We start from the raw sequence: 27453 nt of genomic DNA on the forward strand, positions 1-27453 counted from the left end.
ACTACTGGAAGAAAGCCAAGGAGTTGGACCAGTAGAACACTCAATGAGATCATGCTTGATTAAGAATTCAAATCCCTTTTCAACAGCTTCCTGTAAGTGAAAGGCAATTTGTCTGTGTATTTGAGCAATACGACAGATGTCCTTATCTATGTGTAATTGGACTTTCATGGGGCATAATATCAAGGACAGCATTAAAATTATCGCCGGTTTAGCGGTAGAAAACTGCCGCTAAAGCGGCGATAATGGGCTTGATAATATGCCCTGGAGAATTCCAATAGAAGCCCATGTTCACACCAGAACATGGGCTTCTATTGGAATTCTCAAGGGCATATTATCAAGCCCATTATCGCCTCTTTAGCGGCAGTTTTCTGCCGCTAAACCGGCGATAATTTTTAACGCGGTCCTTGATAATATGCCCCATAGTTGTGAAACAACAAATGGAACTGACTTACTATTTAGTGATGAGCATTCACGTTATAGTTTACAAATATCAGTCCCATATCAGTGGCTGTGCTGAAGCTTCTGAGTAAACAGGGCCTCAATGACGTACCTTGAATGGGTGCTTGTACTTTTGTTTTCTTATGCTTCCTCTAAGCCCCAAATAAACCTTGACTTTTTAGTGACGTTGATGCAGCCAACGTGTACACTTTAGTTTTTGATGGCGTAAGTCAGGGCACTGGAGAAAGTTCATTATATTTCTCCTCTTCTTCCGAACAATGTTTGAATGACTTTGGTGGTTTGTCATGTCGGTTTCTATTGGGCCTTTTTTTTCCCTCGCAGGCGACTAGTCCAACATGTGCATGAACATCGACATGACCATCGACATGGCACATCCATCTTCTTCACTTTCACTTGATATTGACACAGAAGAATTATTTAACAGAGATTTAGATGTCAATCAATTTTGTTGGGTGTTGATTTGCCTTAGCTGACCATATGGGTGTGCATCAAACGTTACTTCTGGAACGTTCGATTGGCCACTTTATCTTCTCGCGTGACACACCTACTTTTTTTCTCACCTTGCACACCATTACAAAATGGTTCTCCTTTCCATAGCCTTTGCAGATATGCTCAATGGTGGGACATTTATCTTCATGTGGAAACGAAAATCCACACATGATACACAACTTATTTTCTGTGGAGAATTCACTCTGTGTTGCTTTGCCTTGTGCTTTGGCTTATTTCTCACATTCATGACTAACTCATTCCGAGCACCTCCTGCCTGCATATCAGCAGCTTGTCGATCAGCAAGCTCTTCGGTGCTTGCAGACATTAGAACTTGCTTCAGACTAAGAGTTTCTCTCAGCATTCGTTGTCTTAATGAATCTGAAAGGCATTCGTCAATCACTCTGAGGCGTATAGCTTTCTCATCATTAAATTCATTGAATTTACAGTGTTTGATGAGCGCATCCAGTCTCTCAAAAAACGTGTCTATGGTCTCACCAGCTTTCTGTCTTTCTTGACTGAAGATGTATCTTTCGCAATCTACATTTGACTGTATGTAATTTCGTCAGCTCGCAGCATTTTCTTTATGAATTATTTCATGCCTTCACCAGCAAGATTCTTAAGGTACTTGATAATTTTCTTGTTATCTGCTTCTTCAGTCGCGTCAATTAAATCATCAAATGTCTCTAACCAGGCAATCCATCGGTCACCTATATTCAACTTTTTGGTGATATTGAATGACGGTGGTGGTTTCGAGAAGGCAGCGGGATTGTAACCATTGGTGGAACTTACTGAAATGGAGAGTATAGTTCTCTCCACCACTGCTTGATGATCATGTCCATGCAAACTATCTCTGAGGCTTTGCGACGTGCTGGCCTCTGGATCATCTTTGATAATGCCAGGGATCAAGACCCTTTTCTTGGTCTCCATGGAGAAGCAATCAATCACAATTCCAATCTTTAGAGTTCATCAGAGCCCCACTCTGTAATTTTGTTGGGGTGGCGCTTTGGATATGGACAGCTCTGCATGCACAACCCCGGGTGCTTTATCTGAGGTCACTCCCTCCAGTGCTGTGGCATGATGACTCTCTTCATTTAGAACTGGTAAGCAGATGACCGTTGCTTGTATCACTTTGTCTTTATGTGTCTTTTTGTGCTGTCTGACACCTGGTTGATCGCTGCCTCGCAACGTTTCTGTTCACTTGGTATGAATGTATGGCTTTGAATTATATAAAAGCGCAGTACCTCTTTGTGTGGCCTTCTCAGAGTGTTCACGACCACTGATCTGTAGACTTTTCAGCAATGCCTTCATTAGTGTCAATTGCTTTTCACAGAATTGGGGATGCGCTTTGTCTCCACATACACCAAATATCTATGTCTATACCACACTTCGACGGAAGCACACATGGCACGCACAAGCAATTTGCTGGACCAGGGCAAACTCTCTGGAAGAGCCCTGTCGATCTTTGGGTTGCTTATCCCTTATGTCATCACCAGTTGTAGCTTCCTCCCCAGCCTGGATACTCTTCAATAACTACTCCGCGCATGGAGCTTAGTATAATACGTCTGTATTCTTCTGGGTGTAATTGCGAACGTAACAGTCTAAACCTCCATTTAATTCACTACACTCTAATGCTTACGTCACAGTTCTACGTAGTCTGTTAGGAGCCACAAAGCTTCCATCATCACATGCTCACATGGCACTATACAGAGGTTCGAGAAGAGCTCAGCAGGCTGTGTGTCACACTGTAAAGATTATTCTATTCCTCTCAAGCAACCTATCAAGAGTGAGACAGAGAGTGAGGAGATCTGTTTCCACTCCTCTCTATTCCTTTGCTCCTCCTCTCCTTTCTTCTTTTCCTTCTATTTTACTCCCCTCTTCTTCACTGCCTCCTTTCAATCATCTCCCCGATGCTCCCCCTCTCAAGCTCTTCAAACCTAGTCCCTTCATTTCCTTCCTCTCCACTCTCCTAAATATCTCATTAATAGTAAAATCCATTAATTTCAGTGTAACAGCATTAGCTCTGGTAACGACTAGATGGCAATATTTTTGTAATCATACAGACCCTACAATGACAATTGCTCTGCCATATAAGCAAAGCAGACAATATTACTCTGCCTTGAATCACATTATCCCTTTTTGGTCCATTCTGTGCAGCAGTGCCTCGACTCCCCCAGCACCAGATAGAAACGGAAGTGCAGAATGTGACAAGACCTGCAAGGACCCTCCTCCTCTTGTTAACACCCCTACGATTGGGCCAACTCACCCACCAATTACAGGTGAGATTCACAAATCTGAAAATCTCATCACAACATTTGAGACCCTGAGCCTAGGGTTTTGACATGTATGGACTTGTGATATCTAATGTTTTAGCGTGCAATGGAATATTCAGACTGTGTTCAACAAACAACTCAATCAGAAAGAAGACATCGACTGTCAAAACCAACCAGAGGCAGGTATTATCTGCGACACTGCTGGTCGGCCATTTTGGATTGGACATATAATCATGGGTTTGGCATTAACTCACAATCTCGCAGCCTCTAATATTTAATTAAATCTTGATTTTACAGGCACAGTGCCAGAGAAATCATAATATCCTGGCAAAATACTTGTTTTCACCAACTCTGAATTATGTGTTTTAATAATTCCTCATCAGCCTATCAGAATGTGACTCGCGCTGCATTTTCTGCTGCTGCTTAGCTTCTCTCAAGACACTCATTACAGTCTCGCATCCCAATATCACTTTGGAGGGCATGTCCTCACATTAAGCAACAGCACATGTTTTGTTTGTTTTGCTCAAACTAAAACCTCAGAAGAAGTGAATCCATGTATGGTTGAATATACTCCCACCAAATAAGATAACATGTTCTGCTTACTCTAGCATGTGGCTGAGAGCTGCCTGTCGCTACGACCGCACAATGGTCACAGCAACTCGCCACATCACACTAAACGTTTCTGGGGTGTGTGACCCAAAGTGCAGAGGCCTGGGTCAGTTCTGTGTCTCCCTCACATGAAGCAGTGAGCCCGCTGTCTCACCAGAGCACCAGTAGGGCTGCGTGGGAAATTCATCTGAGGAATGGGGAAGGAAGAGCTAATGAAAAAGGCAATCCCAAACTCAGGCCTATCCAGTGTTATTTTTTAGCAGAGAGTTGAACAGCGAACTTACCTGAGACTACTCATGGTATGGTGATATTAAATCTGGGGGGTTCCCAGGGCCTCAGGGGTCTGATTTCTATTCCTCTGATGCAAGGTGTAAGTTCAAGATAGCAACAATGAATTCGTAGCCAGTATGACTGCAGCCCTAACACTAACCCACTGAGCAATCCTGTGCATGCAGTGTTTTCTTGTTACTATCAGTTCTGTTAGGTGACTTAAGGGACACTGTGGCAACCCAAACAATATTTTATTTATGAATAACACACTCAAAGGTAGCACAAGAAACAGAGTCATGTAAATTAAAATTTTATTTTAAAATCCTCAGTCTATTGCATAAAACATGAATGGTAACCAAAAACAATGCAAAAATAAAGTAGTTGAGCATGGCATGGTCAGCGAGAACAAGACAAAGCATTAAATAGCAAACCTGCCTTTTTGAGTTTTGAGTTTTTTAAGATGAATCGCATGTTATACATTTGAATAGTTGGCTTCGGGTATTCCTTATCAGAGTTCTGACGGTTATTTCCCACGCACCCGGATAGGCACCTAAAAACAGAGTGAATACCATATTTTATCAGTGCAAAATCCTGGTGTCTCAATAGGTCATTAAGAGAAAAAGTCCTCCTCTTTGTGAGACCATTATTTACTCGATGTCAATAAACTATGTAACCCCAAGTCAGTAAAAGAATTTCTACACTGTTACCAAATAAAAGACCCTGTCACATACTTCGTTATACCTAGTATATTAGATTACGACATACTAAGTGAATGAGAACTAGCATGATAGCCACACAGGTGTGGAGGCTGCATGTAGTTGAGCTGCCAGGCTGCATGTAGTTGGATACTGTGCTGAGGGTCTGAATGGCCTGGACTGCTGTTGCATGTCTGCACTCATGCTCAACAGAAGTTGTGTTTCATGAGCTGCCTAGAGTGGCAGGCATAGAGGTCTGTGACGGAACAACAGATTTCATCTTTGGATAATCTCATGACTGTCCCTAAAGTCAGAAAAGTCAGAAGTGGTAGGCGCAGCTTTTATGAGTTGTGTCAGAGGGATGGAAATCTTCTCCCTCACTGCCTATTCAAGCAGAACCACATTTATTACACTTTAGAAGTGCCCTAAATACCCGGCTTTTCCACCAAACATTCTATCCTTAATTTGCTCAGTCTGAATTCTCCACTTACCAATCAGCGCCAAGTTACCATTTGGTGAAAGTGCGCTCTTCAAATAGGATTACGATCACATAATGTAACAACATAACATGGCCTAGCCATTTATGGTTATAGAGGAATTTAGACAACTTTTGATGTAGTTTCATCATCTGTTTGGTGGGCAACTGTTTATTCTGATGTCCAAAAAATATGTTCTTGCCTGTCCTATTTGTACTGTGAATATATTATTAAATGCTATTCCTTTTAGGATATGTGCAGCTGTTGCCACTGGCCCCTGAACCTTGCCATGTGATTTTTACAGATTTCATAATGAATCTTCCATCTTCACCCCATGATAATGGATACTCTAGACACGTTTTAAAAAATGTCCCTTTCCACTCTTTAAATTAACAACAGCTGAAGAAATGGCTCAATGTTTTTTGATAGAGGTACTTATTATCTTTCACATTTTTGGAGAGCCTTGTGCGAGCCATTGCGAGTTGAACAAGTCCTTTCTTCTTGTTACCATCCCTAGTCAAAAGGGCAAATAGAGTGAGCTAATCAAAATTTGAAACAATATCTAAAGTGCTACTATATTGCAATCTCAGACAATGTGTCTTCCTATTTTCCAGTAATAATGCAAGTATGGTTTCACCTTTCTTTTATATGCAAAGTTTCATCCAAGAGTTTTTCCAACTTCTGCTCATCTTGATCATGTTGGTTCCAGCACTTACTGATTATTTGAATTAGTTATTGAAGCATATGAATCCTGTTTCTGCAACATTACGTTGTTCTGAGGCCAAAATGAAACAAGAGGAAAGGCAAATTAAGTACACATTCAGCTCTATTTACCCCTGGAAAAAGGTCTTGCTGTCTTCCTCATTTTCTTTCTGTCCATATACCGCCATTTACATTTTAACCATGATTTTTGTGGCTCATTTTAGATTACTCATCAGATCAATTCTGTTGTTTTTGGGTTAAAGTTGCTTCATACTTGGAAGATTCATTCTGTCTTTTCCTCAACCCTACTGAAACCACATGTTCCCAATTCTTAGACCTTCTCTGGGTCCAGATCTTGACACCCATGTTTTCTGAGAGGCATCAGAGATGTCTTGCTCATTTTGTTTGACATTAATCCTTTGAGAGGATGAGAACTGGAGAAGACTATGACTGAAGAGTCTAGAGAGATGTATCATCCTCATGTTGACATGCCAAACCTAAACAATCAATTTCAGTGTGGGTCATCGAGACACTTTAGAGACAAGCACCACATAAACTGCCCCTTACCTACCCTGCCTAAAAGAGGCAGATTTACCCCATGCCTTACTATTTATGACATGGTAAACTAGAGGTAATAAAGGGAATAAAGTGTCACAGTTGGGATTGGCTGATGCAGCAAGGGACTAGAGTCCTTAACCAGGGCCGACTGGGAACAGCAACCAGTCCTGGCAGGTTGCTGCTCAACTGGCCCTGGGGGGTGGAGGCCACTGTGAAACACCACTCCTGCTTTTCTTACAGGGAGTCAATATTGCAGCACTGCTGCAAAACCAGTCCCCTGTGAGAAAAGCGGCCCCGCAGACACAAAACCGGCCCCCACCCCTCTGGCTCACCGGGGAAATGCCTGGTGCTCGCTAAAGCCAGTCCGGCCCTGTCCTTAACTTCCAACTATTGACAGAACTGTGCCATTCACACCTTGAACTTCAGAACTATGTCACTTTGGAATAAAGGCCCTCCAGTTCATAAAGGTTTCCAAACATACACCATTCATGAGGCCCAGAACTATACTCAGCATTAACAATTGCTTCTCTGCCACAGATGTGAACCGCAACCCATGGGTCCAACCTTATGCTCAAGCCTCCACATTCAAGTGTTATTCTACTGGAGAAGAACCTATGCTCTTCTTCATAAACTTTGAAAGAGTAGCAACCCGTTCATTCTGACCTGTCAAGTGCTCGGGACATTATGTGGCTCCTCCTCTTGCTGTTGAGCTGCAAGGAGATTATTGAGCCACTAATTCTGGTGGACTGGACCATTTCCAAAAGTTGGACCTTAAAAAGGTGCTACCTGAATGTTAGCATTGAATGAAGATGTGTACAGTTTTTTAGTGATGACCTCTTAAACATTGAGAACACACCAACTTTCTAGTTCAGTTAGGGAAAGGACTCTTCTGCCCTTTCATATCGGCACAGGGACCAGTGCCTTCGGAATAAGAGTGAACGGTGTGTCTGTATTGTAGCTGTGTTCAAAGTTGCAAAAGACATTCCCTTGAAGCATTTTTAAAAACATCTGATTCTTTTCAAAATTTGTGAATTTTGAGACGGGTTAAAAATATAACGACTGGGTGAAAACATCTGAAAAGTGTAGGTGATAGAAAAAAACACTCTGTAAAAAAAGTATTCCGGAAGAAGAATTCTTTTGTGAAACTTTTCTTTGTGTTAATGTGTGCAAAATATTGCCAGAAAACAAAGTTAGGGAAATTGGTAAACTCGACCAACTTTGTAAAGTGATTGAAGTACACAGTCTTCCAACTTCACCCAGAAAGACAGTTGAAGTTTAGAATTGTGCCCACATGCTTTGGATAGTGAGGGCACAGAAGAATGGAATCTACTTATGAGGATCATCTATTTTTATTAATTGTAAAGAGCCAGTCCCTTAATTCTAGAGTCATTTTGACTTCTCTTGGTTCGAAGCTCGGAAGTAAACAGAAGGGGAGATTGTCACCACATTGTGAGTTTAGACTGTTTAAAGGAACTCACTACTTTTTTTAGTTTTTTAAGTCAGTTTATGGAGTGAATAAATGCTTTCAGTCAGTGAGGGCTTTTGTTTTTTTGATGTTTTTCATCCACATCCTAAATAGGGTGAATTGAATGTGAAGTAAAGTGTGTATTGTAATACAGTCCAGCTTTATCTGTTGTACATTCACCTCTATGGAGCCTCATTATATCACAATGGATTAGCAAATGGATTGCCCTACTCCACCTACTCGAAAGAACTCTAAAAAGGGTTCACTCTTATTATTAACACTTGATGTTGGCATGTAGCTTTAAAGCAGAATGTGTAAAAAACATTCGGCCACAATTAGCTCAATCAGCTAGGACATCCATGTTGGGCAGTTCCTGCTGCTTGCCAATCTCCCAACATTGGTTGCCACATTTACACCACTCCTGAAAGGGTCTGTATGAACATCTTCTGACTTTGTGATTCACAACCTCATGTTCACTTTCAAGGCCCTCTTGTTAACAAGTTGCTCTATATTTGTATGATTCTCTCATCTCAACATCCTATGCCGCTAATATTTAATTTCCTTTGTTATCACTGAATGGCATTCTCTTTGCATTTTACCTGGCTGCTACCTTCTGGAAGTTATTTCAGCCATGCCTTTGAATATAAAATATTGACATCCCTATATTTTCAGGATGTTTTCCTTCTCTCTCTCCCTTCTGAGCCAAAGAGTCTCTTCCAGTGTCCCTAGGCTAAATCTTCTAATATGTGACTTGCAGTGAATAAGCAAACAAAATGAATACATGTTTATCAACATGGTTGGTAATTTTGGTTCATATTTTAAATTAATTGAAGAGGTAATTGGTCTGTTAATGCTACTCTTTTACTGCTACTTTTCTGAGGGCTTAAGATCTGTTGTTACTCTATTGCAGATGATATAATTTATCTTTTGCTGATGTAAATCTTTCTGTTGCTGCTCTTTTAATAAAGGAGTTTTTTTTTTACATTTATTACAAATAATGTCTCATTATTTATTCCAGGTTCATCTGGTTTCCTCTACCTTGGTGCTGCGACTGTGTGTGTGCTGAGCGTAGTCTTGGCGGTTCTTTTAATTTGGAGACAGAAGACTTGCAGAGTTTGCATTTTGCCATTTGGATGGATTGGTAAGTTAATGATCAATATGTCTATAGTTATTCATGGATTTCAGACTTCTGCAAATGGAAACCACTTCTTTCTTATCATATCCTTCCCCAAACAACTTTGATTAAGACAACATGTGTTTATCTTGAAAAGGCACCAAAGCACCCAGTATCTATAGTGCACAGAATATATTTCCCATGCTGACGAATGCTTTCTCTGAGGTTAAACTAGGCAGCAGCAATATTCATGGTGGTGTTTTCAACAAAGCAAATATAATAAGTTCAAGTATTTGCATATTGTACTCATAATGATTACATTGACAATTGCGATATTTCATTCTCCATTAAGCTTATACAGGCAAATATAATCAGATTCATAAAGGAGCCAGAAATACGCAAGAGAATGCTGGATTGTTGTAAGTGATTGATTAGCTGGGTATTAGAAATAGGCCGGGCAGTCAAAAAATTACACTACCACAGTTAGGCCTTTGTGTAAAAATACTACTATCTGCAAATAAACACAACATTGGTATTAAAATATTCTTAAGTACATACATTTTAGTTTGAACATTGTCTGCAGTAACTTATATCCAAACTATCATCTGGTTGTCATTTTGTTTGCCATAAATGAAAGATCTGATAGAAGGTTGGACGGTAAAAATCACCAAGTTGGAATCTGTTCCTTATCAAAACGTTTACTTTCCAGGGGTTCTCTTGCATCAATTGGTTTTGTAAGAAGTCCTTAACAATTATCTCTGTGTTTCTTATACTTCTTAACAAATCAAAAGAATGTCCTCTTTACATCCTGAAATACAATCACATTTAATTGTTTGTAATCTTTTCCTAGCTGTATTTTACATATTACTCCAACAAGTAATTTAAGGACTTGCAAAGTGATATGTCACAGTTTCTGAGCAGCCCTCCACACTTAGGGCCTAATTCACAAATTTCACCGTTGACTAAATTCACTACTTTTCAGTATTCACAAACGGATTTTTTTTTTAGTAATTTACACTTTTGTCATAACTTACATTTTTGTAGTAGGTCCAGCACTACACATGGCAAACCACTGATACTGCAACACCCTCTCATAGAAAATATTGGCGGTAGGACATTAAAATTAAAATAAAACCCCATAGAGAATAATGGCGAATTAAAATATTTAAAATAGTTGTTAAAAAATTGGGTGCAATATTGGCTTCAAATTCCACAGTTCATGGGAGCAACATGGTAAAACTGCATGTTTTGATTCACTGTTAGCCACAATATTAAGAACGTGGTACATTTTCCCTGTACAAATTTTGTTTGCCTGGTTTTAAAGGCCAATATTTGCAAGGAGAAATATTGTGCTATTATCACACAAGTTATAATCCTGATTGGAATGAGGGCCTAAGTTTTTAGGTACTGACAATCACTTTGCAGATAGTTTCCCACCCTATTGATGCACGGAAAACTAGCCTTGTAGGCAGTAGAGAGATTGTCAGAAAGACGATGAATAATGGGGTGTGCACGGAAAACAAATGGCATAAGGGAAATTTGTTTATTGGAGAACTTCTGGAAATCTACATCAAGTAAAGATTTAAGAAAATACTTATGGGATTCTTATGTGATTCTTTGTGAGCCCTGTGCAAGTTAGAAATGTGCTTTTAACATTGGAATTATATGGTGGGAATAGATTTCTGTCTAAAAGGTAGGTTTTGTGAATGAGATTTAGAATGACTAATGCGAATGCCAACTTTACAAAAGAGAAGCTCCATGCATAGTCTGTGAAATCTTCTTTCATGTCACCATTTCTTTGTAATGTGCTTTCTATGAAGTTACACAAGATATTATTATGGACAGACTCAATTTGTTCTTGCAAAAATGTTACTGTTGCCTGGCCATGCCCCGGATCTCTGGCTGTAAAACTTTGGGACATATTTACAAGCCCCTATCACCACCACAGCATCACTTTCAGGACATTGTGTTGGCGATAGGGGCTTTGCCTTATTTACAAGGCAGCGTTAAGCTACTTAATGTGGCTTAATGCTGCCTTCTAAATAAGGCTCCCTTTTACGCTATACTTAGCTTGAAAGGGGATGGCAATGGGTGTTGCTGTGGGCATTTGCTGCAACACCCATTGGGGCAGATTTACAATAACTGGCGCATCCCTGCATATTAGCAGGGATGCGCCAGTTATTGTGCGTCACGGCTCCGCCACCATGGATGTGCCGCATTTATAATGCGGCGCACCATGGGGCAAAAATGGACAGATGCGTGACGCATCTGCTGCCGTAAAGGCGGCGCATTGCTGGAGTTGCGTCGCAAGCGCGAGGCAGCTCCAGCAAGGCTCGGGGGTGCCCTATCTTTAAAATGCTGCATCAATCCTTACGCCTGCTTCATGCAGGTGCAGGGTTTTGATGCAGCATTGCCTTAAAAGTGGCTGAGTGAAATCTTGTAGATTTCACTCAGCCACTTTTAGGAGGCGTTCCTGTTCCGGAACGCCCCCCCTGCGCCGGAACGCCTACATGTGGCGCAGGGCTTTACAACGTGACGCATCTCCCAGATGCATCACGTCGTAAGTACCCCGCACCATGGCGCTGGCTTTGCGCCACCGCTGCATCACAAAAGTGACGCAATGGCGGCGTAAAAGAGGCGCAAGGGGCTTGTAAATCTGCCCCAAAGTTTTTTACATTTTCCCATATTTACAAGGGTGGTGTAAATATGGGTCAAAGCCAAAATTAAGACCAGGGAAAACCTGGCCTTACCCTGGGGAAACAAGGAGAAATGTTTAATTTCTCCTCATTTTGTTGTTTGCATGTGCGCTGTGTTGTGCAGCACACATGGAAACAAGCTGCCCTTCCTGCACATAAACAATCATTATAAAAACTAAGTTTTGCAAATTCTATGTATGCTGCATTAAGCAGCACACATAGAAGTGACAAAACACCATTTAAAGATTGTTTATGTGCAGGAAGGGACACCCTCCTCAACATAAACAATCATTCCCCTCAACGCAGGCACCCTTGCACTATGGTGCCTACGTTGACGCTAGGCAGCTAAATTTAGCGCCATGCAGGGGGAAACGCAGGGCTTCACCATATTCTTGTAAATATGGTGCAGCCCTCCATTTCTAAAGTGACGGAGCATGTCGTTAAGCCAAGACGGCTAATGCCACGCTCCGTCCTTTACTAGTAAATATGCCCTTTTGTTTGAGCCACTTGAGTACACAGTTATCAGTACACCACACTATACAGTTAATGCATTACAAATAGCCAATGGCTCAGAGGGTACATTATACATGTTAATGAATTATATCATAACTTTCTGGTGGTAGTAGAACAACACCCAGCATGCTCTAGGGATCCAGCACATTATATTCCAGAATGTGGCCGCACATCATGTGTACCAGTATAACACACCTGCTACACCCTCATCCTTTTCAGTCTTATAACTGTGCTAGAAATAAGCGCTCTTTAATCCACCCAAAAATCACATGAGCGACACTTTAGAACCATGATAGTCAAAGTACGGCCCGGGGGCCGCATGTGGTCCTCCTGACGAATGTATGACTTTACAACGCATTCCGTAGTAACGCATGCCTTTACCACGCATGCGTTACAACGCGAATGCCATCACCACGAATATCCTTTACCACGAAAATGCCTTTAACATGCATATTTTTACAACGATTTTCGTTGTTAAATTATGCATGTTAATGGCATTTTCTTGTTAAAGGATATCTCACTTATTATCTTTTTTTTAATTTTATTAGCATTTTCAAAAACATACAATGTCTAACATGATATTAACATACATGCCATTGTACAACAACATCCGTCTTCCAGTTTTTGTGGCTTTGTAATGTTACCTGAAAAACACATTGTCTATAGTGCAGCTGCTGAATACAATCAGTCAACTTGGTACAGTTGCAGATATTGAATCAAATATTTCCAATAGTCTCTAGGCTTCGAACCTGTGGGTAGCTCCTCCTCATATGTTTGTAGGGTGTCCTTGCAATACGTCAAATCTTGGATCCAATGCTTAATCTTTGGAGCCTTTCTACTTCCCCAGCACAGTGATATTCTCCTTTTAGCCAGGAGTAACGTAATTACACAAAACTTACGCTTATTGGCTCGTACTTCAGGCATCAGGCCTAGCAGACATGTACGAACAGTGCATTCAATGTTAATGCCCAGCATAATACCCAGCATCTGTGTCACTTTTAACCAGTAGTCTTCTACTGCAGCACAAGACCATACCAGATGCATGAAATCTGCTATTTCTGCATTACAGCGACAACATTTAGAGTCTGTTCGCAGATCATACCTATTAAGCCTTGCTGGAGTGTAATAGGTCTGATGAAGATATTTATAGTGTAGCATACGCAAGTTTCCATTGGGCGTTAACAAACCAGTTAGTGTGAAAGTCATAGCCCATTCCTCCACCGTCAATGGATCGTTTAGGCTACCGTTTCATTTCTCCAGTGCTTTGCATGTAGTGTCCGCTATGTCTTCTTGTAACTTAACATATAGTTTTGACACCATGCGTTTAGCAGTAGGGGTGGTGATCAGTAGTTGTAAAGCGGACAATTGTGGTGGCTTTGCAGGGTGAGTCAGATACAATTTCTTCAGTGCACCTTGTAGTCTATGATATGTAAATCTAAATAATAACGTTTGATTGCTTATGAATGACAGCTCATCAAGTGATTTAAAGAACCCATTGCTGTATAAATCCCCCATGGTATCAATGCCCACTTGTCTTAGCAGACCCATGCCCACTTCTTCTTGAGTAATGGATAAATCTGGATGATAATGTAGCGGCAGTGCAGGGGCATACAATGGCAGTTTATGCGCCTTTCTACCCATTGTTCGCCAAGCACTATTTTTTTAATCTATTGTGTTTATATCGCGATTATGAAGTGGGGGCCTATGGTGGGTTATGATAGTGTTTAATGGAGTTGGATGCGCGTCACCTTCTTCAATTGCAACATGCGTGAGATAAGGGATTTGATGATACCAAAAATGCGCATATTGTGCTTGCGCGCATAAGTATAAAGTAAAAAATCCGGGACCTTGAACCCTCCTTGTGAATAAGGCAGTGTAAGAGCGCGTAGCTCGATCTGAGCTTGTTTACCCGCCCATATTAGGCGAAGGACCATGGCGGAAATCCTATGAAAAACTTCTGCCGGAGGCTGTATCGGAATATTATTAAAAAGATACAATAATTTAGGTAAGATGACCATCTTTACAATGGCTAGTCGGTCAGCCAGCGATAATGGTAATTGAATCCATCGCCCTATTTTTTCTTCCATCACATCAATTGCTCTTCCATAATTAGTGCGGATTACAATTTCTGGGTCACGGTGATACCAAACACCCAGATATTTTACTGGCTCTAATTGCCACTCTATTGGATATTCCATGGAGTGCGGATGGGTAGTGTCTGTTAAGGGTATAATTAATGATTTGGACCAATTTATTTTGAGGCCTGACTGCTGCCCAAACTTAATATATTCCCTCAAAAAGGATTCAAATATTTCTCAGGGTCACGTACATATAACATCATATCATCTGCATATAACGATATATGCAATGGTCTTTGCGGAAATTGAAGCGCCGAGTAGTGATGCCCCTGCCTAAGTTTACAGGCCAACGGCTCGAGTGCTATCGCAAACAACAAGGGGGACAGTGGGCAGCCTTGCCTTGTCCCCCGCGCAATACTTATTGGTTCAGATATGTACTTGTTAACCCTGATACGCACTGTTGGCGCAGTATATAGTATTTGTACCCATTGGAGAAAAATAGGGGGGAATCCCATTCTCCTTAAAACTGTGTGTAGATATGGCCATTCAATAGAATCAAATGCTTTAGCAGCATCTAAGAGTACTGCAGCAGCTTTAGTAGTGGGAAACAAATAATGCGATAACGCAAAGAGTGTTCTGGTATTATGGGCTGTTGACCTTGAAGGGATAAACCTTTATTAGTCCGGCAGTATTAAATTGGTCATTAGGGGTTGTAATCGAGTGGCAAGGAGTTTGGCTAATATCTTGGTATCTACATTAATTAGGGACAATGGCCGATACGAATCACAATATTCTGGGTCTTTGTTTGGCTTTAAAAGAGCAATCAGCATGGCTTCTCTCAATGTTGGCGGCAACACCTGCTTTTCATGGGCATCTCCATACATCTCAACCAAATGAGGCGCTAATTGATCAACAAAAGCCTTGTAAAATTCACTCGTGAACCCAACTGGGCCTGGTGCTTTCCCATTGGGCAGGGATTTAATAACTTCTGTTACCTCTTCCACTGTAATAGGCAAGGACAGGTATTCTCTTTGCGCGTCTGAGAACCACGATATCGATATATCTGCTAGATAATCCATTATTGTTTCTGGTGTAGCTGTAGGTTGCGAGGCATATAAATCTCCGTATGCGCACATGAATTCCCTCAGCATACCCTGTGCACCATATTGCAGTTCCCCAGTGGCATCCCTGACCGCCCGGACAGTCTGCGGTGCATTGCACTTATTATCTACTCTTTAAATTTTTCCCTTGCGGGACACCACCTCCTCATTCCCCCTTACCTCTCCTTTCCTCGATCGTCCTTGGTGACGTTCCATGTCGTTAACAGGAAGCGGAAGTGTCCTTCCGTTTCCTCTAACGACGTGGATTGCCTCCATATCTCTCTTTAATTGAGGTAATGAGGTACGGTTTTTTATATTTTATTTTTGGGGGTGCCCCCCCAAGCCCTCTTTTTTAATCCCACGTTTTTTTTTTGGGGGGGGGAGTCCCCCAACCCCCCTTTTTTTTCCTTTTAACTTTAGCACACAGGCCTTTACTATGAATTTCGTAGTAAAGGTATGCGTGGTAAAGGCTTTTCGTTGTAACCACGCATGCGTTGTAATGTATGCGTGGTTATGGTTATGCGTGGAAACGGCCGCGTTGTAGTGGCCATTTCCCCCTCCTTTACATGCGGCCCCCTGAGACGCAGCAGCACTGTGCTGCTGTTTACTCGACTCAGCACTAACATTAAAATAATGCTAAATATACAGCAAGCACTTAATTCAGGGTTAATTGCAGTTAAACAAAAGGAAGTAACTAGGCCTTTAACTTTAGGAACACCTTCATTATTAAAGACAGCAAACGTAAAAATACGCTAGTCTTGTAAACATTCAAAAAGTGTATGGCATTGATTTGTAGAACAATTTCACCTTAATAAATCAAATTGTAGCAGTTCATTCAGAAGTAATTTTTTTTAAAGTGGTTTTCTTCCATGACTTTTGAAACGTTCATGCTCACCCCCCCACCTCCTCCAACCTGACAACAATGCCATTAGTGATTACATCCAAGCACAGGAGATGGTTTTGTACAGCACGCATCCTGAAGTCATGTACTTCACGGTCCTCATATATTTGATAATGAAGAAAAAGGAGGGAAATTGAAAAAACTATTGCCCAGGGTCACATAATTTGGTCAAGTGGAGAAGGCGGGATTTGTCCCAGGATTTCTGTTTTCACATTGCGCAATTGAGTACAGCCACTAGATATACATGCTTTGCTTCCAGTACCACTACACCCACTTTACACCCCCCTTGCTGGCATTAGTGCGGCCCTCAGTCACACCAAAGGACGGACTTTGCGGCCCCCAGGGAATTTTTGTGAGTACCCATGCTTTAGATGAACCTGTTTCCTAAAGTGGTCTATGGTGTCACCACACAAAGCTACATGACTGATGGAGAGTTGGGAATTGTCTTCGCAGGTATAAACTTTGAGAACTGAGGCAATAATATCAGTTAAATCCCGAAGTTTGATTTTTTTGTTTTACAGAAGATCAACCAGGGCCATCATTGAAGGGGAGCGAGGCGATAGAGCGGCCATTTTGCTGCTTGCTTTTCAAGACCCCGCTCTACTTCAGCCCAAATGTATTTACACTTTACAGCTGTTTTAATTGCAAGCCACTATGCTGTCTTCATTGATAATGAGGCTGCTGGATTGGCCATACCCCTAGATGACGCCAGATGACATGTTTTGTCCCTGACGTACATTTTTATGAACTGGCCCAGAACCTTGCAAAAAACCTATTTCACCAGGCATTTTTAGAAACGGAGTTGATTTCATCAGAGCACTCAGAAAGTACTTGAAGAAAACGATACATATTTTGTAGTCTTGATTCCAATTCATATTTTATATCAAAAACGGATTTATAACAGGTCAAGTACTGTGAACGGGATGGCTACGTCCACAAGTTTCTAACACGTATTCTTATTTCAACAGAGAAAAAGACGTGACCAAGATAATGGAAAGAGGCATTTATTTTACTTTGTTTTGCATATTTCTCAAGTTGATAGTTTACTTAGAATAAATCATACATTCTAGCTTCTCTTTTCAACAAGCCTGCCTGTGTGTCAAGTAATATTTTTTCCTCCATCCATTTTTTCAGTAGTCTTAATTTCATGGGTCAAGATTTCACTGGACACATACGAAAGATTCATCGGCTATTCACAAATTGATCCTTCCTCGTCTTATTTTGTAAACATCATGATAATTCTCAAGCAGCTAACTCCCTTACAGGCACTTACTAAGGTTTCCTTCTTACAACGCACATGCCACCATCCGTCATCTGCACTTTCAAGACAGATTTAGGCGTCCTTTTATGGCATCAACGTTCCTACTTTTCAAACACCTAATTAATTTTTTTATTTCCTGTTTGGGATTTATTTTTTATCACAACTAAATATTCTGTAGATTCCATTCCCACACCCTTTTCAAGCTTTCTACTTCCCTTCATCAGTTGAATATTGGATTCCCTGACATAGCCGTATGGGTTGCTCAAATTTGCGACACTTTTCCCAGTCTTATACTTCTGTTTTTATAGATGTGCACGTAGATGCAGCAAGGATCCCACCTGTTTATAGTTTTCCCATTTTTCCTTTAAACTTTTGTACTTCTAGCTTTTCCACACTGCCATAAATTTTCTCAGAAATTGTTTTATTAGATGTTCTACCTGTCAATGCACTTTATTCCTGCTTTTTCTTTCATATTAATTCAGGTTTATCCTTGGTTTTCTTTGTCTTCCTTGCACGGGTTTCCAATAAGTATCACATTTTTACTTTTGAAAATGGTCACAACTTCTTTTAGGTCAAGGAACATTTGGGCTTCAACTTTATTAATATCTGGCCCCGAGGTCCAGTACCTTATATTTTCTATAGATTATACAAAAACATGTTATTTGTAGTTTCAGTTGCCCCTTCTTATTTCTGTTTTTCTTTTAAGGGCCACTTGGCAATTTTGAAATTGTTAGCAGAAGATATTCACTCTCAATCCTTTGATAGACTCAACACCCATCACAGTTCCCGTCTCAGTTTACTTATCAGGAGAGAATTGATTACTGAACTTAGAAATCCTTCGTGGCAGATCTGTTCAACCCCATCTGCCTTTGAGCAGAATCGTCAGATTCTCTGCATTATTTTAGGGGACCCGGGTCTTCTTACATCTCTTCTACTGCCTGATTGACTTGTCTAGGAATTTCCAATAACAATAAACATAATTTAATTTCGATTATCTGTTGTTGGAATCTTTGCCTGCAAGTAAATGAGCTCCTTCACAGGTATCGGTGAAGGATTCCAAATTACATTCTAGTTCTTTTTATAAACACATTTTATTGGCATTTACAGAGAGAAACAATAAGGAAACATGGCTATTCAGGCCTTCGCTTGTAGCCTGAATAGCCGCAGTGTAGGCAGCAATAATTCATACATAGAGATAATACAGTCGACATCTTGTTCGAGGCTCTGTAGGCCCTCAGCTTTGGCTGATATAGTAAGCACTGCAGTAGTGTGCTGCACCAGTATCACCAATGGCATCCTTATAAAAGCCAAAACAACCATTCTAATCCCCCAGCCCCTGTGTTCTCAACAGACGCTGTGGTCAGGTCCAGCCAGGGCGTGGGGGAACTTCCGTGGTCAGTGGCATCCTCTTGCTTGAGTTCTTCCAGCAAATCCTCCCAGCCTCGGGCCATCTCCATCGGGACCCTCCCCCATTTGGCATCTCTCATAAGGTTCATACATTCATATTCAGTCCAATGTACAAGGTTGCTACGCCACTTCGCCAAGTGTGGCCCTGGTGCTTTTCCAGTTACTGGTTATTTGTCTCTTTGTGAATAGTAGTGCAAGGTCTACAAATTTGGTGGTCACCTTACATTTGGTCTGCCTCGGAAAAATACCCAAAGGCACTTCGAAGGCGACAGTACTGAATTGCGATCAGTGATGTCATTAATGAATGTCATCACACCGGTCCAGAATTCAGTAAGGTTTGGTCAGTCCCATACCATATCTATCAGCTCAGCACTCTTGTCGCCACATCTAGGGCACGCTGCCTACGTAGTACGGAGGTATTTTTAGGTCGAGCCTAGAACAGCGCATGAGCTGTTGCTCGAATTTTTGCAAGGGGATTTTCAAAGCGCAGCCGCCATATGTCTCCGTCATGGGTACTGTACTTCATGAAGGCGCTACATCAAGATATGCCAAGAACAGTCCTCACCTGCCTCGTTTCACAGTCCAATATCTCCACCTTCATTCTTTGCCTCTTCCTGTTATTCCCCTTTTTCCAGCCCATTCTTCTGCCACTCGTCTTTGTAAAGAAATAGATGCTTGTTTCTATTTCTTTACTTTTGCTATAATCGGGCACCGACGCTTTACTTTTAGTGTTAAGAATAAAGTGCCGGTGCCGCGATTATAGCAAAAGTAAAGAAATAGATGCTTGTTTCTATTTCTTTACCTTTGGTATAATCGCGGCACCGGCGCTTTACTTTTAATGTTAAAAATAAAGCGCCGGTGCCGCGATTATACCAAAGGTAAAGAAATAGAAACAAGCATCTATTTCTTTACAAAGAACAAGCATTGGCATAGCCAATAGGTCTCGCTTTTGGGACCTTATAAGTATTTATTTATGCTGCACAATTTCTTTGGTGCAACAACAACTGTTGCATGGCTAAACACTTACAAGGCCCCAAAGGCGAGACCTATTGGCTATGCCAATGCTTATTTTATTTTGCCCTGAGTGAGATATGCTCTATGCAGGTAGTAGTAACTCATTAATTTAAAACAGGCACATGTGTCAAATCCTAGCTAGCACCTGTGTCAAATCCCTCTTTGACAATGGGGTACTGACGTTTGTTGCCCATTTGTCTTGCAAATCACGAAGGGGTGTGATCACGGCCTCCTGTAGTGCATTATAGAAGCCCGTAATAGCTTTGTCTTTGGCTGAGGTTGTACACAGTATGTGACATCCCTTGTGTGTTTTGGGCTCAATAGCGCCATCCCCCCATTTCCGGCGCAGTGCCACTGAGAGTTCCCCAAGGAGTAAGAACTGTCCTGCTGGTAGGTCGTGTGCGAGTTGTAAGTCCTCAAAGGACGGCATTTGCCCACCTGCTCATAAGTCACCCAGCGGCTCAATGCCCGATGCCACCCAGTCTGCTAACCGCTGTCGGGTATCTACAGGTGAGAGGACGGAAATCCAACTGAGGGGTATCCCTGGCCAGTAGATGTCACTGTGTTAGTTTCTGGAGGTAACGTTTGCAGCAGTGTTTAGCCACAGACTGCAAACTCCCAGGCTCAGCCCTAAGTTTCTTGGTTCTAGGCGCAGCTGGGATAACCACTGGGGTTGAGGCGTTTCTGCCCCGGCTTCAGCCTCTCTCCGAATACTGGCTGCCATCCGACATGTTACCCACTGCACTTGGGGCCCTAGGTGATAGTATCAGAAATACGGGGCCGCATGGCCCCCATCGAGGCTAGGCGGCTGAGGTTTCATGAGTGCTGCTCTACACCGACCCCTATTCCAATGAAATCAATCAGCAGTGTATGCAATTCTCTGACCTTACTTCTGGGTACAACTATGGGGAGAGTAGCAAAGAAATATAGGAACCTAGGGAAAGCCACCGTCTTAGCCTTCGCAACCTTACCTATCACTGCTAGGGGGGCGTCTTTCAGAACCCCCCCTCAGCTCGGAGCTCCCTAATCGCTTTCCCGATATTACCTTCCAGAATATCTAGTTCTCACCTTCTAATTCTGCAAATGCATTCCTCCTGGGGTCAGATTCTTGATGGGGAACAGACATTTTCTCTACTTCCTTTCATCAGTCTATCTAAGAAAGTGAGAGAACTGAGTTTCAGCATCAAGGAATCCTAGCTAAAGTTTTTATCACCCCTCATATACATCCCAACACTTTCCTTACATCCTATTGATGTTAATCCACCTTTCTGGATACTCTGTGCCAGCTGGTGTATTAATCAGAAAGCAGCTGTGGATTTACAGCTGGTAACAAGTCACAGCAGTTGCTGTAGTTTTCTTAGGGCCATAAGTTTGGGTCCACAGCTTGTGGACTGTGTTGTTAGAGCCAGGTGAAAGATGTAGGGGCTATGATATAAGGGCTAATGGATGAATAGGGGCACTTTTTATTTAACTGGTATTTTATAGGGCCCTGTTACTAGTAGGTGGTGTCTCCACTATGCATAAGATGGAAGGGTGCAGCTGTGATTTAAAAAATTATTTAATTAAAAAGCACATGGGAGCCAAATCTTTTCTACGTGCTTGGTCTGTGAAAGCTGATGGAGTGAGGGTGAAGGAGACTGAAATCCTCCATGTTGGGCAAGCACCTCACGCTGGTCATCTGTGCGCCCGATGCTTTCCCCACTGCTTGTTAATAGGGCCCACGCTTCTTACAATACCTATTCTGATCTCCCTTACTGGCACTGCCTTCCAAAAGTGCTTAGATTCATTCGTATCTAAGAAATCAATGGCCTGATGTGCACATTTTCCATTCGTAAAAAGTTGTTGCAGATTACGCATCAACTTTTTGCGAATTGAAAGGATTTAGGAGCTAATAGGTTGTTTCACAAAATTCCAAATCATAGTGGGTTGCAATTCGACCTATCTTGTTAATATGCCTGAGGCAGGTTGCAAAATGAGACCCGCCACGATTGGCTATAGACCCAAGCGTGGATACCAGCAGGGGGCAGCAGACCTCCATGTCTGTGATTGCCTTCAACTAAAGCAATCTTCTGTTTTTTAAATGCTTCCAGTTTTCGTAAGGAAAACAGGAAGAAAGAAAGAAAGAAAGAAAGAAAGAAAGAAAGAAAGAAAGAAAGAAAGAAAGAAAGAAAAGTTAAACAAAAATTTTTTACGAGTAAGAAGAGGTTCCACAGACCGCTGCCTACTCCTAAAAAACGTTTTTGTCACCGTTCTCAAAGGGGAAGGGGTCCCCTGGGGACCCTGTTTGCAAATGGCTTACCATCAATTTTGAATTGGTAACATTATTGTTTTGCAACTGCGTGTTGTTCTGATGTGAACATGGGCTTCTGTTGGAATTCTCCAGGGCATATTATCAAGCCCATTATCGCAGCTTTAGCGGCAGTTTTCTGCCGCTAAACCGGCGATAATTTTAACGCCGTCCTTGATAATATGCCCCTGGGATCGGAAACCAGCCCTGGCAATTCGGTCCAACCGTCCCCGGAGGGAGGGGGGTGGGGTGCTGCAAAACTGCTGCTGCGTGCGTTTGTTAGAAGGAGCCGATTTTGTAGCACTGCAGCAAAACCGACCGGTCTTCTGGGGAAACGCCCAGTGCCCGTTACTGCCAGTCCGACCCTGGTGGGAGAGGCTAGCCACGATGTGTCAGGAGCATTAACAAGTGGGTCTCACCCTCTCTCTGAGTTGTCAGTCACTAAGACATGATATGTATTTTAAAAACCTAAGCTTGTCATACTGCCTGTCTCTGCAATCCATGCTCCTGCAGAGCTCTCTACTTCATTTGTTCAAGCCTTCGCAGATCTTCACGCTGCACGTGTGCTCTGATGTCAGTAGTCCAGTAAAAATTCAACACCTGCTGAGCTACATACAGGGCCAGACTGGCCGTGGCGGGCACCGGGCAATCCCCCGGTGCGCCGCATGGGTGGGGGGCTGTGGGCCGGTTTCGGGCCCCTGTGGGCCGTTTTTGTTACAGGGCCGTTTTTGCAGCATACCTGCAAAATCGGCCCTGTAACAAAGTCGGCCGAAAACCGCCCTGGCAAAGAGCTCGGTGGCACCCCCCTCCCCTGGGGGAGGGGGCCGGCAGAGCACTTTGCCAGGGCCGATTGTGGTTCCCAGTCCGGCCCAGGCTACATACACTACGAATATCTTATTTCTTTGACTAATTAAAATAAAGATTATATACATATAAAATCAAATAACCGCATAAAAATAATAAACAATATTCTGCATTTGGAACTATACTCAGAAGATATCAGTGTTTGCGCAGCTTTTTCCTGCATTACACCTTCCAGTGGTTTATATTTTTGCGAAAAGATTACGCCACACAAATTATTGCATACTCGGCAAAACGTCACATTTTGGAGAAATTTTGCAAAAACTATTGAAAAAAATTCTGAAATACAGATCCCTCAAGTTCGTAAAATTTTGCTAGCAAAATTTTTTGTAACTCTGGTCAGTATTAAGGCTTGGGTCACTGTATTGCGTCATTTCTATATTGGAACTGTGTTGTTTCTATAGCACGTGTTTGACCAGAAGCATTTACAATTTGTGACCCATGACTTCTGTTTTATTGTAGGTTGTGATCGGCCCTTGGACTGCTGTGTAAGTACAAACTCCTATTTTCTCACGTATTACCATTCTTGCTAATCTCACAGTGATAGGAGAGCAGTTGAAGGGATGGCGCCAGGCGTCTGGATTTATCCAAAGCCAGACTGTAACGTGTATGTTTGGTCATTCACTGGTAATGCGGCAGTTCCCAGAAAATTCTACTGAGAGAAAAGGACCTCTAGGTGGCAGTGTCGGAATGAAAATAACGCAAGTGCTTGCAGTTAAATTTACAGCCGCTTAGTCTCGTTCTAACCCGTTATCAGCCACTAGAGGGAGTATTGTATAAGAAACATATTCAAAAATCACGCAGCATATTTTGCATCGCATCTTGGGCAAGACTCAAGTGTAGTTACAACCGCGAGAAAAAAGACCTAGGCCTTCCATAAAAATGTTAGCATGTCCCTACAGATTCTAATAAGTAAAAGGTCTTAACATTATATCAATTCAAATTTGAATACCTCTGTCTAGGGATGCTTAAAAACGGGGGTTGGGACCTAGCGGTGGCCCCTCTGCATGGCGGAGTAATTATATTACCCCACTAGCTCAGAGACAGCAGCTGAAAAATAAAACAATGTTTTTTTATTGGACTATTTTCCAGCGTGTGCAGGCAGGGGCGGGGCCGAACCATGGGAGGAGGAGTGGTAGGTGCAGTTTTAAGTGGCATGTCAGTTTGGCCGGCCGTCTTAGGCCGTCCAAACTGACATGCACACTTAGTTTTCTCCAACACAGCTGCATTGCACAGCCGGGTTGGAGAAACAGCTCAGACTCCCTGTGCAGGAGCGAGCATTAATCCAGCCCATTCAGTCCAATCCCCACGCTGCTCTCATGCTTGAGAGCAGCATGGGGATTGGATAGGGAGTCTGTGATGCTGTCCCATGTGTAAATTGCTGGCTGCTCCAAGCACTTTGGGCCAAATGTGCGCAGTGCGCATAAATAATGGACACACACACACAGTATTGCGGTTGGGTGCAGACTGACTTCGTGCGGTCACGCCCCCTTTTGTCATCCGCACTCTGCCGTCTGGCGTAAGCACGTGGGTGCGACATATCTGGCCTGCGCTGGGTTGAGTAGCTGAACCGCTATTACATCCCATCCCATCCCAACTCATTCCTTTTCTTTTTCCTTGCAAGTTGCCCTTGGGCTCATCACCTGACAAGCAAAGTTCCTCAGTTGGGAGTTCTGAGCAGGGTTCCCTCTTAGTCCATATTTGGGATGAGGACCCGGGGCCAGGGGTGGGCGCTCCGGTGCCCTGGGTGTTTTGGTGGGCTCCTCTGAGCTCCGTGGTGTCGCCTCAGCTTCTTGGTGGGTTTCATTTGAGGCCCTTGGTGGTGTTTGCTGCAGCGCGCGTGTGTGATGTTCCTCAGGACATTCTTCGTTCCTCTCACTTGCTCCGGGGATGTTCTCTCTTTCCACAGTGGGAAGGGTCCCCGATGCCCTTTTGAACCATGAGATGTTTTTGGTCACCTCCTCTTCTTCTCTTTCTGCAGTTATCATGGTTCCCTTGACACTGAATACTGTCCAGTAGCCTGGCTCGTACAAGGGTCTGAACTTTTCTCCTGGTCTCCGGTCTTTCATTATCACTGTGTCCCCTTATTGCAGGTCCCGGGATTTTGCTCTTCTTAGCTGGCGGCTAGGTTCTGTCTCTCCCTTTGCGCAAGAGCGTCTCCCTCATTGTAAGGTGGCGGAGTCCATCCTGGGCAGACAGGGATTGTGTCACGGTGTGGGCCGTTGAACATCGATGCCCAAGGGGCTTGATGGGTGGTGCTGTCCGGCGTGCTCCGATACTCTCAGAGGAACAGTTGCATGTGTCGCTCTGGATCTGAATTTTCGACCACGGCAATGCGTAGGGTTTTGTTGAGAGTCCTAATAAATCTTTCAATTTCCCAGTTGGCCTGGGGCCATTGTGAGGTGATGTGGCGGTGTCGTATCCCGTGATGTTGCATGAAGTCACAGAACTCCCCCCTTGGAACAGGGGCCCGTTGTCGCTCTTGATCTCTTCGGGACACCCAAACATCACAAATATCTTCTCGAGAACCTGGGCAACCCGGGAGAGTGCGGTGGAGCTGACAACTTCTAACACGGGGTATTTGGAGTAGCTATCGACCATGGCTCAGGTCGCTAGGCCATCGGGGGAACTCCCGAAGACGATGCTCACCTTCTCCCACGGGGCCTTCCTTTGCTCTTCCGTTTGAATGGGCGCTGGTCGTTCTGGTGCACTGGTTAACTGGCAGGCTGGGCACCTTTTTACGGTCTCCTCCACTCGAGCTTCCATCCCCGGGAACCAGACCTTTTCCGCATTCGGGCCTTCATCTTTTTGATCCCCTGGTGTCCTCCATGGGCCAGCTGAGTTGCGTGGTGTTGTAGGGTCGCAGGGATGATGATGCAGGACCCTCTCAACACGATTCCGTCTTGGGTTACACTTAGCTCATTCCTGACCTTCCACATCTGCATGAGGCTCTCCCTTTCGGGTCCTGACCAATCATTTGCTGACTGTAAGAACTGGTGCCACTTTCCCCCTTGGACGGCGTTGCGCACCTTGGCAATCACGTGGTCTCCTTCAGCTGCCACGGTGATGTACGCTAGCGTCAATGCTTTCTGGCACGTGACAGTTGAAATCATGTTCAGGTGAGCCTTAAGTGTCTCGACTTCTGGCTCTTCTTACTGTCCTCCTCTTGGGACAAAGTGTCGAGAGAGGAAATCGGCTGGGTTCTTGGCGCCTGGACGGTACACTACTTCCGTCTCGTATTTTTGGAGCCCATCGTTCAATCCTCGGAGGTGGGTGAGGTGCTGATCCTTTGAACAAAGGTACCAACGGCTGGTGGTCCGTGATGAACTTGAATGGTTGGCCGCAGATGTATAAATGAAAGTGTAGGAATGCCCACTGAATGGCTAGGGCCTCCTGTTCGATCTGTTTCAGTGGGTAAGAGTGACTTGCTTGCGTATGCTAGTGCGGCCCACCTTCCGGGCTCCTGTTCCTGGGCTAGCACTGCCGCGAGGCCCACTGGGCTGGCATCGACAAGTATATTGGTGTGTTAGGCAGTGTCAAAGAACATCAATGTGGTGTGGTCGAGGAGAGCGATCTTGACCCTCTGGAATGCTGCCTCTTACGGGGGCCCCCACTTCCACATGGCGTCAGCACTAGTGAGGTTCTGGAGGGGCTCCGCGATCGTGGCCAAGTCGGGGATGAATTGGCCACAGTACATGGCTATCCCGAGGAAGCTCCGTACTTTGGACACTCTCAAGGGGGCCGGTGCATCTTTGAAGGCCCGGGACTTCCACGGATCTACTTGGATTCCCTCCTGGTTGAAAAGCTAGCCGAATAACTCTATCTGCCTCTGGAAGAATAGGCACTTCTCCCTGTGCAGGGTGGTGCCATGTTCTTGGAGTCGCTTTAGCTTGGCTCTCAGGTGTCGGTAGTGGTCATCCGTGGAGTTGGAGTGGATGAGGATATTGTCACTTACGTTCAACACCCAGTCAGGATTTCTCGCACTGTGTCCTGGAACACCTCTGCTGCGGATGATATTCCAAAATTAAGGCGCTTGTATCTTCACAGCCCCAGGTGGGTGCTGAACGTGGTGATATATCTGCTTTCCTTGGCTAGGACCAACTGGTGGTACCCTGCGTTCAGGTCCAATTTGGAAAACCACCGGGATCCGTTGACGTCAGCCACAATGTCGTCTATCGTTGCTATGATATGGCACTCCCGCCTGATGGCCTTGTTGGGGAGGCGCATA

The 27453-nt window shown here is 43.4% G+C and overlaps 1 protein-coding gene across 2 annotated transcripts in view; it reads left to right on the plus strand.

Moving 5' to 3' along the window:
* The window catches only part of TNFRSF8 (TNF receptor superfamily member 8), a 199830-nt gene that overhangs the window by 95615 nt on the left and 76762 nt on the right, over positions 1–27453 (plus strand). Inside the window, exons 6-8 of one of the 2 annotated variants that reach the window (XM_085615434.1) lie at positions 3103–3224; positions 9012–9134; positions 23688–23713. In XM_085615434.1, coding sequence (XP_085471560.1) covers positions 3103–3224; positions 9012–9134; positions 23688–23713 — 271 coding nt within the window. The remainder of the gene's footprint in view (positions 1–3102; positions 3225–9011; positions 9135–23687; positions 23714–27453) is intronic. The other variant, XM_085615436.1, reaches the window with a different exon arrangement.

The sequence above is a fragment of the Triturus cristatus genome, chromosome 1_2, assembly GCF_964204655.1.
Source record: "Triturus cristatus chromosome 1_2, aTriCri1.1, whole genome shotgun sequence".
Lineage (NCBI taxonomy): Eukaryota > Metazoa > Chordata > Amphibia > Caudata > Salamandridae > Triturus > Triturus cristatus.